The following is a 10,514-nucleotide window of genomic DNA, read 5'->3' as shown; positions in this document are numbered from 1 at the left end:
ACACTGACCTACAAAAAACTGAAAATGTCGCACTCGCACACAATAGGCTACTTTTCACCGGACATCTCAGCTTCCTATATTTAAACATTTGGCCACAGACAACTTAAAACATGTAGAGTAGACTAAGGTTACCATTTGCGATAGGGTGAAGTTGCCAAGTGCGCATCGACTAAGGTTACCATCTGTGTAGTGTATATGCCGTCTACATAATATATTATATTATATAGTTGCTCTCTAACACAGCATTGCTTACTTCTCGTCTACCCAATCGACCCTCGCATTTCCTGTCACTTGATTGCGCCCAATTTTATAACACGTCATGCTAACAATCTCCCTTAACAACTATTCACATCTGAAGTGTTGCTTCATCTGCCCCGCTCATGATTCCCGATCGATATAGTTCTCCCAAACAAATCACAACATTGTTGCGATTGCTACAAAGGTGTATTGGGTTGAATATGGCGGAACAAAATACATTACACTGTGTATTTCTTTGCCAAGCTCTAATTAGAAATGTTAAACCTTAAACTGGCATTTCGAATGGTAAGCACTAAGCATACGACAACTTGCTGCTAAATCTCAATACACAAAAATCCAAACGCAAGTAGACCAGTCGCCTAATCCCTTTCCCTAATCTTATGCAATTCGATTGCAACCAGATGTCTGTGCTGTGCATTTGATAATTACATTTTCTTTTAAGTGCTCTTATTTTGTTTAGGTTAACCGAAGAGATTATAAGTTATAATCTCTTTGGGTTAACCAACTATTGAAAGCTTACTTCCATGACAGATCAAATTGTAAAAAATCCTCTTTTTAGAAACTCTTTTCTTTTTATTAAATAGTAAAATTAAGCTAATTTAGAGGGCGTGATAATATTTTAATCACAGTTTCTCTCATCTTGCCTAAAACAGGAGGTGTAAAAACAACCCAATAAAAATAAAATGTACTTACGGATAATGGCGATTACCACGAACGCTTATAATCATTAGCAACCATCAACGCGTTAAAGTGAGAAATTATCTCGAAAACTTTAGCGTTTTAGATTTGAGGTAGTAAAATGTGATTGACAGCGCGATGACCTCGAAAGGTGTATTGCTGAGAAGGCCAAGACCCCCTGTGTCGACTGCTCGTACCGTATTGCCCCCTATACCAAGCAACTGCTCGTCACGCTCTCGTAAGTTACATTAATTTGACCAAATCAGCCCGTAAGATGAGCTTTAAATATTTCAAGAATGAAATATTATGTTATATCAGTGTTTCTTACCCTTTTTTACTTGGTGGTGCACCTAGAGACATTTCAAGACGAGGCTGTGCACCTTGCGAGCGAAGCGAGCACAAAATTTTTGAGGTGTACCTCTATTTCTCTTAAATTGCTTGCAATTTTTTATTACATAGGATTTGGTTGTATATATTTAAAGAGACTCCAGCCTTGAGACCAAAATAAGAACAACATAAACTTCGGAATAAAAGACAGTGAGGAATAAGGCGTAAATAGGAATGAAACCTAATAGTCGTAATAATGACGAAATCGCAGGACCTAAATGGCCGAAATAGGGCCTATACAACTTTTAATCTAACCCCACAAACACCATCCATAAATTGAATATTTTCAACCCTAATCCAATTACTAACATCACCATCTACCTGCCCATAAGCCCAAACAGGGGCAAAAAATTGGGGGCCAAAACAGCGGCGCCAAAATGTCGACAGCAAACGGCCAACGCCAAACAGGTGTCCCCCAATCATCCCATACCCTTTTTCTACAGTCTTGGGCGTAATTGTGTCCATTCAAGTCTTATTACGATTAATTTTGGACTTATTTCGTTATGTTTCGTTATGTCTTATCTAGACTATTTAATATCTTATTCTGTTGTGGTTATTACTGCAAAGTTGGCGTTGTTATTATGTCGGTGGTCTTAATACTATGGTATTATAGATTATTATTAGCTGCTGTTACTTTGAAGGTCTTATTGTGTTTTCTATTTAAAGTACTGTGGAATCAATGGGCTAAGCCTAATAGGAAAGTACAAAATACATGTTTTACGTAACACAATATCTTTCCTTTTGCTCGCGGCGCACCTGGCAACCTTCCATGGCGCACCAGTGCGCCGCGGAGCACCAGTTGAGAAACGCAGTGTTATATGTATGTAAGTTAATAACAAAAGCAAAGTGATTTCAAATGTACAAAAGCAAAGTGATTTCAAATGTAGAATGTACATTGTTAAATGCATTTACAACTCACAAACCGACAATCAATGTACAAATATCATTGGAAGTGGTTGATCCCCAGTTCTCTATTTGTAAAGGGCATACAATATTTGTTTAAAGCCTAACCTAACACTCAACACATGCACCATGGGTAAAAGAGAAAACTTCCACAAATGTTTCAGTTGAAACGCACCACATTATTAATAAAACTATGTTTTTTTTTATCTTTTTTGTTTTTTTGTTCTTTGGCCAGTGCTTTCCTTATTTAAAAATGCCTGTTTTTAAATCCATATGGTCAATTTTGCTGCTTTGAACAACCCTGGTGTTATGATTTAGATGCATCTCCAGAACTGCAGTTCTTGGCTATTCAGGATGGAATGCAATCACCGGTGCCAACAATGCAATCCGAATTTGAGCCATTTCCACAAAAATCAAAATCCAAGTACCACACCAAACAAATTGTTCCTTATCAAGACAAGGAAGACATAACAACAGGTAAAATTGTCATTTATTTAACTAACAGTAAATTATTTGATACACTTTCAATCATATATATTCTAGTTTTTTTTTGATGAACCTATTGTAAGTTCAATTTTTTCATAAGCATGTTTAATATGAGACTGTTTTACCTTACATATACAAACAAAACAACAATAATACTAACTTTTATTAGGACAGAAAACAAATATAACCTAAACTTGTGACAGCGATTAAAAATTAAACATTTAAATCTACATTTTCAATGAGAGTTATTTCTGACTTTTGTGCTGTTTACTTCCCAAAATTCTGGTTGTAAACCAAATTGTCAATAATGAGACTTTATTTATCATTTTAATTATACATTGATAAGTATACATTAGTATATTTGTTCTGATACTTCAAAACTATAAAGAAAACCTAGCTTGTATGAATGAGAGTAAATCTTTTATGTAGGTCAACATCAACTTTTCTACGAACTTATCTAAAACTAGATTTTTACTCAAGGACAGTTTTTATTACTGATAACATAATTTACTGCTCTATAACGAAACTTCTTCTTTCATTAAGTTTATAACAATTTTATTTCCAGGAGATAGCAATTCCAGTAATAAGACACTTGTGCTGTCCTACAAACCAAGGGGACCGGACCCTTTTCCAATAAGAGAGCCAAGACGACCAAGTGAAGTAGTTCGGGATTACATCCTTCCCGATGACTCAGCCTACAACCAGGACCCTGGATTTAGGTTTGTTTTGGCGGCTCTTTCTCTTTTCGCATAATAGCCACTGGCTTGACAGAATCTTCATAATGTATTTACTGCCTGGTAAAAACTTGTAGGTGCGTTTTGATTTCACATTGTTTAATAACAACATTCCATATCATGGTTGGAGGTTGTAGTAAGATGTAGTAAGAATATCAAAGTCAATACAGAAATAGTCAGACTATGTTTTTTTTTTTTTTTTTTTATTGATTTAACGACAATCAGGTGGCAGTCTTACGACTGAAGAAAACGTTTTGTCGCGACACCAATTACAGCGAGTAACAAACAATTTTAAGGACTATGTTGACGAAAGAGTTATTCCGAACAGTCAAATATACTTACTTCTGTATGAGCTTTGATATTCTTACCACGACGATTGCATAATTTTAGTAAACAAACACTTCTTTTCAAATTATAAATCTTTTTTTACTCTTTAGAGTAGTATAAATTTATTCTTAATATAAGGCCAACAATGAGACTTGGCTGAACAGAGTTAGAACCCAATGAATTTTACTTTTTATCAATTGTTTTAATAGGCTTGAGGACTTTCTTCTGGAAACCAAATCAGCGATTGCTCCGCGTCCAACAATCAAGAAAGCTATTTTATCTAGAGCAAATTACCAGAAACTTACAAAGTAATTTGAGTGTACTTGCGATTTTAAAAGTACTAAATTATTCCTTCTGTATAAAAATAACTTTTCACTTGACAATTTTATACTGTTTTAGAAACAACTATTATAAAACCAAAAAACATGTTACTGATGTGTAATAAAAATTTTTTGGTATAATGAGTTGCTGAAATATATTATAAATCAAAAGAGTCATACTTAACTAATATTTTCCTATAATGAAGCTTAACTATGTTAAATAACTGATGTGTATTAGCAATTTTCAACACATCCTTTCATCTTCTTGTATTTGAAGACTAGTGATTTTTGAGTTTTTAACGTGGTATTCGAAGAGTTTTTTTTGGTATGATGAGTTGGTGGAATATATTACAAATCACAAGAGTCAGACTTAACTGATCTTTTCTTTTTAACAGACTAAACTGTGTTAATTAAGTGATGTGTATTAATATGTTTCAACAAAGAGGTTTTTTTGGTATAATGAATTTCTGGAATATATCTACAAAAGGGATTAAACTTATCTTTCCTTTTTAAAAGGTTCCTGCAAACGGTTCAAGTAAATGAAGATGAGACATCTCTGAAATTGAAAGTATCAAGAATAAACATTTCAGAACAATCCGAGATCAAACCAAAACGCAAGAGAGTTCCAAGGCGACAAGTTCTCTTAGGTTGGTGTAAATACTGTTTTTTAGTTTGATACTTTAAATCGGTTTGATTTTGCTTTTATTAATGTAACAAAACTTGTAAAATCAGTTTTAATCACCTTGGATGGTGAAAAAATTGACATGTAACCAGTTTTGAAACGACCTAAGTCCCAGTCAAGTCATTCGTAAAGTAACTTAAGTCAAAGTCAAGTCTTTTTGAATAAACAACAAGTCAAGTCCCAGTCCAAGTTACCGGTTGCCCAAGTTAAGTCCCAGTCAAGTCATAGTTAGAGCAAGTCAACTTCAAGTCCAGCCCTTAAACTTCAAGTCCAGCCCAAAAAAGTAAAACTTTAAATTATGAAAACCGACAAACTCCTCTGATTATTATGAGCAACTCAAGTAAATAATAACATAAAAGCAACATATTACAAGCAAATTCTTTTTTGCGCAAAGATTGGGATAAATAACACAAATTTATAAAAAAATATATAACACAACTTTATAAAAAAAGGAGTCAGACTCAAGTTATTTTAACTACTCCGCAGCCCTGGTGGTAACAACCAGGGCTGGGGAGCCACCGTAAAATAGCATTAGCTCCGGCTCCAGCTCTGGAGCCATCAGGCAATTATTAAATGGCTCCGGCTCCAGCTCCGGAGTCGTAAAACTCAATCCTTTGGCTTCGGCTCCAGCTCCGGAGTAGTAAAACTCATATCCTTTGGCTCCGGCTCCAGCTCCGGAGCCATCAAACACACACCCAATGACTCCGGCTTCAGCTCCGGGGCCACCAGTCACTTATTCAATGGCAAGTTTTAAAAATTGCTTTTGGCTAACAAACGTTGGAGATGGAACAAAATATAATTTCTTAGCTTTAGCACCACAAATTGAAAAATGGCTCCAGCTCCACAAAAATAAGAAAAATGGCTCCGGCTCCGGCTCCAGCTCCACAAAAATAATAACAATGGCTCTGGCTCCAGAGAAAATGCTTAGCTCCGGGCTCCGGGCTCCAGCTCCGGCTCCGACTCCCCAGCCCTGGTAACAACTGTGATCTAACCCTTCTGAAGCTACTTATTGACCAACGATAGCGACTTACCTATCAATTGCACACCGCTAATGGTTTTCGGTGTGTTATTACCATTTTACGTCACGATAAATATAAGATTGCATTTCTTTTGGATTAATTCAGACAGTTGTTGCCAATTTATAAACCTGTCTTAGTAGATCGTTAATAATTAATTTGTGTTTTGTGTGATATTTCAAAATCTTGTAATTTGACAGAAATGAAGAAAGTAATCCAAGAGCGTTTGGAGGAGCTAGGATTAACATCCCCGAGTCGACTTGGTACAAGTGACAAGCTTGTCGAAGTCCTGGATGAAATTCAAACGATGGGAGGTGGGAAATAACGACTTTTTTTTGGCATAAGTTTTTTAGATTGGTGGTCCTTGACCTCTAAACTGTCAATCATCACACTGCTACTAGTCACTGGATCAATAGATACCAGTACCCGCAAAAACACCTAACTTAACTTTTATATTTGATGTATGATATAAGTTTAGTGTTTTATCGGACAATTAAGCACTGCAATTTAACCAAATTTTCAGAAATTTGGTTTGGATGTCTCTGTATTTTACTGTGTTTTTTTTTTGTTTCAGTTTTTTAATGTCAATTTTTTGATATAAACAACTAACATCCCAACTGAGTAAACTTTTAAATCTAACATGTCTGCAGAAATAAAAAGCTTGATTCATTCTAATTTTTGGGAGGTCACCAACTAACATACATCACTAAAAAGCTGGAACCACGCTACTGTTACAAAAACAATTTTTTTTTGAAGTTTTAAAAATTTTATTTTTTTTATTTTTTCAGTTTTTAACACAATTCATGTTTTTGCAGATACTGAAGGTGTTGGAGTCAAATCACAGATGTGTGTTTTCACAAAAGCAACAGAAAGAATTTTTCAGGGCGACAAGAGATCAGGCTCGCCGTTTGAGGATGAGCATTTAGATTCAATGATAACACCAGCCGAGCTGGCCATACTTAGCTGCCTTATGGAGGGAGGCTTCGTTCTTAGCCTTAAGGTAACAAAAAATAATTTTAAGCACGTTACACATAGCTGAAAACAAGGTATAGATTTTTCTAGAAGAGATCAATTTTGTTAACATGATGTTAAATGTGTTTTGAAATGTTTCAAATAAAATTTGAATTTTTTTTGTGCAAACAAATAATGCCTTACCGATCTGTGCCTTTGTTTTTCTTCGACCTAAAACCTCAAACCATTTTACAAAAATTAAAAAACACAATTTAGATATTTGAAATCTTACATTACATGCATATCTTTTTTTCAACTCTATAAAAGGTTTAGAACTTAAATTTTATTTATTTTATGTTTTTTGTAATGTTAAAAGTTTTTTCACAGACTGACAAAACACAAAAATTTCAAAAATACAGAAGAATCATAAATGTATTTTACCCCTAATGAACGATTTTAAACTTGGTCTACTTTTGTATCAGCCAATATATATACTTTTTTTCACAGGCACATTTTGTATCAGCGGTCCCTGACCTTCACCCTCTCACCCACTCCCTCGTTTATCTCAACTTGTCCTTCAACGAGTTCACCGAGCTGCCACAAGAGGTGCTGTTTTGCCGGGAGCTGCATGTGTTGAAATTACGAGACAATCCACTTAGACACATACCAGCGGATATCGGACGGTAAAAGTTCGAAATTGGGTTGAAAAGATTTTGATTCTTCCAAATTGTTTGCGTTAGTAATTATTCAAAACAGTAGTTCCCAACCAGGGGCCCACAGCCCCGGCTGAGGTTTGTAAAAAGGTTGCAGGTGGTGTGCGAGTGCAATGGAAATAACCAAAAAATAATAATTTAAGACAACAGTTTAACTTAACGTTTCATGTTATTTTTAAAATGAAATTTGACTGCATATTAACTTGGCTGGTATTTTTTAATGAATGCCTTGTTTTGCAAAAAAATAGTAGGCCTAAGGGAACTTTTTTTAATGTGTAGGTGATCTGTAAGCCAACTAGTTTTTTTGAAGGGGTGTGTGTCTAAAAAAGATTTCGATCACTGCTCTAAAGTGTGCCACAGAAACAAAAAAAAATAATTCAAGTGTCCTATTGGTGTTTAGTGTGCCACAAGCTTAAAGACTTTAATAAGCACAATTTTTAAAGTAAATAAAATATGCAAAAAATCACAAAAACAATATATATCATAATTTTATTTCGCCTCTTTTTCAATTGAAAAAAATTTTAGGTCAGAATTTTTTTTGTTTTTTTAAAAGAAAACAATTTATTTTTTATGTAGGTTGCAGAAGTTGCGGACACTTATCTTATCGTTTTGTTGCTTGTCTGCTCTTCCGATATCACTTTTCACTTTGACCAATCTGGAATTTCTTGATCTTTCATACAACAAACTCACCTTTTTGCCAAGAGAAATTAAAGCTTTGGAAAGTTTGAGGTAACACAGTATTTTATGTAAATGGGAATGATGTTTTCTCTGTGAACATTTTTTTTTTAATTTTAAAACGTCCAGAAGGCTATGACTAGGGCGATTATGTTTTGATGAAAAAAAAAAAAAAATTTATTGAAAAATTGAAATTTTGACCTTGAAATTTATTTTTTTGACAAATTTTGACCTATTAGAAATACAATGATTTAAGTGTCTTGGCGTTGTCAACCACACAATTTTGATGTTTGTCGACACAAATTGGTTATTTAACTCATATAAATGCTTAATTGATATTTTTGTCACTTCAAAAAGACAAACAGTTATAAAAATGCAAAAAAACAAGACACTGGTTATTTAAAAAAAATGTTGTGTAAACAGTTAAAGTACAAGGTAAAAGTAATTGCAGAAAATTAACAATTAGGAGTATATTATCCAAATAAGAAAAAGGATAATTGCAAATCACAGGCAAAAAAATACAGCCAATACTGTTTAAAACTATTGCCAAATTAGAAATACACAACAACTATATAAGGCAAAAAAAAGTTCGATCTGAACCTATTGCGATAAACCAGACCTGGGTGGTTAATTCTGCCGGCTCGCTTAGACCGTAATATTGCTCTAATGATTAGGTTAACATGTCATTGAATATATTTAGGAAACTAAATTGTTATAATAAAATTTTAACTGAATGACAATTTTAAAAAGCTGACTATACTTTTTTCAATTTGTAAACAATATAAGTGCATTTTTAATTGATTTTGACTTGAACAAAATTTTGACAAATTTTGACCAAAAGTGTCAATTTTGACTTTTTTTGACAAGTTAAAAAATAATCGCCCTAGCTATGACTAATAAAACTTGACAAAAATTCAACATACTTTGTTGTTTGCTTCAACATTTTTTTACAAGTTATCTACTGAATTTTACATAAAATAATGTTTACTCTGTCCCAATATTTAGATGTCACTGCTATCATCTCCAAGTAGTACTGCTATCATCTCCAATACTTGCTTGTGTTTCTTAAAATTATTTTAGAAATGCTTAATACTTGCAATTTAGTTTGTGGTTTACCTGTTTTGCTGAATGTGTTAAATGATTCAAGTTATTTTTTTTTTAGGATATTTTAAAGATATTGCTACTTTTTACAGGTTTCTTAATGTAGAAGGTAATGAACTTCCTGGTTTGCCTTGTGGTCTTTTGAGACTGAATCTATTTCGCATTCGAGTTCGAAACAACCTCATGAGTCCCTTATTCTGGAAGGAAAATTCAAAGAATGATCCACAGAGGTTGTCGGACATGTGCCTTCTTTCCTTGCAAAGACACTGCATTCAAAACAATCCAGCAAACTATGCACTTTTTTCTGAAGAAGTAGCAGTTTCCTTGCAAAGGTGACTATAAAAAGGGATGTTGTACAGATTTTATTTGATTGTGAAATCAGATCAGCACTGATATCATTCTAGTATGGGATCAATACTGATGCTGCTAAACTTTGGTCTTCAATTCAGTTTAAACGAGTTCTAGGCAAAAATACATTTCTGAATTGTGTATCAAATAAAAGAGTTCAATGTTGTTAATGTATAGTGTCCATGCCGGATGTTCAAGTCATATAAAATATATTATTGAACTTGTATTTTCAATTGAAAAGTATATTTTTAACAGTACATAATAGTTAGTTGCAGGTTTGGGTGGTAAAAATGTTCTGGTACCTTGAATGTTAAAGGGTTTTGTTAACATAAAAAATCACTTCTTTCAGTTTTTCTGTGTGTGACTGCTGTGGAGAAGCAATGTATGGACAAGGATTAAGAATCATTCGGCCGTGTACTCAAATATGGGGCATCAAAAGGATGCCTTTTGTCTTTCAAGCCTGTTCGCCCGGATGCTACAGCCAATTTGTACACAATGTTGACCCCAAAGTGACGGAAATTATCTATGGCGTAAGCAAAGAAAATGTAAGAGCTGGAACACCTGCTGCTGTTTAAGCAATTACATAAGTTATTTAAATATTTTTCTTTACTTGATGTCTTTGGATATTGTATTAAATATTGCAAGGTTGTGTTTAATATGGAAAGTGTAGTACTTCACAGTTAAGCAACATGCATTTCTAGCACTATTTGTTTCAAAACTGTTAGGGCACCTTTTCATATTTTATTCCTAATTGATTAAAAAACTTATAAAATACAAACAACAACCTTGTATGACTATAAAGGGAAATTCAAACTCTTTTACAAAACTGTATTTTGTTATTTTGCATCACTGTGACTATTGACACTTTTTATATATATTTTTATTTTGTATTGTTAATAAAATACAACACAGCATAAAGTAATGCATCACAATTA

General features: G+C 33.7%; 1 protein-coding gene across 2 annotated transcripts; it reads left to right on the top strand.

The window, feature by feature from the left end:
- The first annotated feature begins 1,003 nt into the window (after nt 1-1,003).
- On the top strand, nt 1,004-10,478 carry LOC146162647 (uncharacterized). Of its 2 annotated transcripts, none has more exons than XM_083384641.1 (11): nt 1,004-1,174; nt 2,545-2,703; nt 3,281-3,431; nt 3,983-4,081; nt 4,610-4,740; nt 5,992-6,105; nt 6,607-6,791; nt 7,250-7,425; nt 8,032-8,184; nt 9,324-9,563; nt 9,929-10,478. In XM_083384641.1, exons 1-11 carry the CDS (start codon nt 1,075-1,077, stop codon nt 10,152-10,154), a joined length of 1,734 nt encoding a protein of 577 aa, XP_083240767.1. In that variant the 5' UTR covers nt 1,004-1,074; the 3' UTR covers nt 10,155-10,478. The 2 variants fall into 2 exon arrangements, with proteins under 2 accessions (XP_083240767.1, XP_083240766.1); XM_083384640.1 differs by having other exon boundaries at nt 3,278-3,431.
- Nucleotides 10,479-10,514: the final 36 nt, after the last annotated feature.

The sequence above is a fragment of the Ascidiella aspersa genome, chromosome 3 (assembly GCF_963924565.1).
Source record: "Ascidiella aspersa chromosome 3, kaAscAspe10.2, whole genome shotgun sequence".
In the NCBI taxonomy this organism is placed as follows: Eukaryota; Metazoa; Chordata; class Ascidiacea; order Phlebobranchia; family Ascidiidae; genus Ascidiella; species Ascidiella aspersa.
The sequence above is the reverse complement of the archived record's forward strand: the minus strand, read 5'-3'. Positions and strand labels throughout refer to the sequence as shown.

What these genes read in the sequence shown, in the direction of transcription:
- LOC146162647 (XM_083384640.1), top strand. Translation starts at nt 1,075, where the DNA reads ATGACCTCGAAAGGTGTATTGCTGAGAAGGCCAAGACCCCCTGTGTCG. An exon ending in AAGGCGACAAGTTCTCTTAG is followed by an intron (nt 4,741 to 5,991) that starts GTTGGTGTAAAT and finishes GTAATTTGACAG; the next exon opens with AAATGAAGAAAGTAATCCAA. An exon ending in GTAGCAGTTTCCTTGCAAAG is followed by an intron (nt 9,564 to 9,928) that starts GTGACTATAAAA and finishes CACTTCTTTCAG; the next exon opens with TTTTTCTGTGTGTGACTGCT.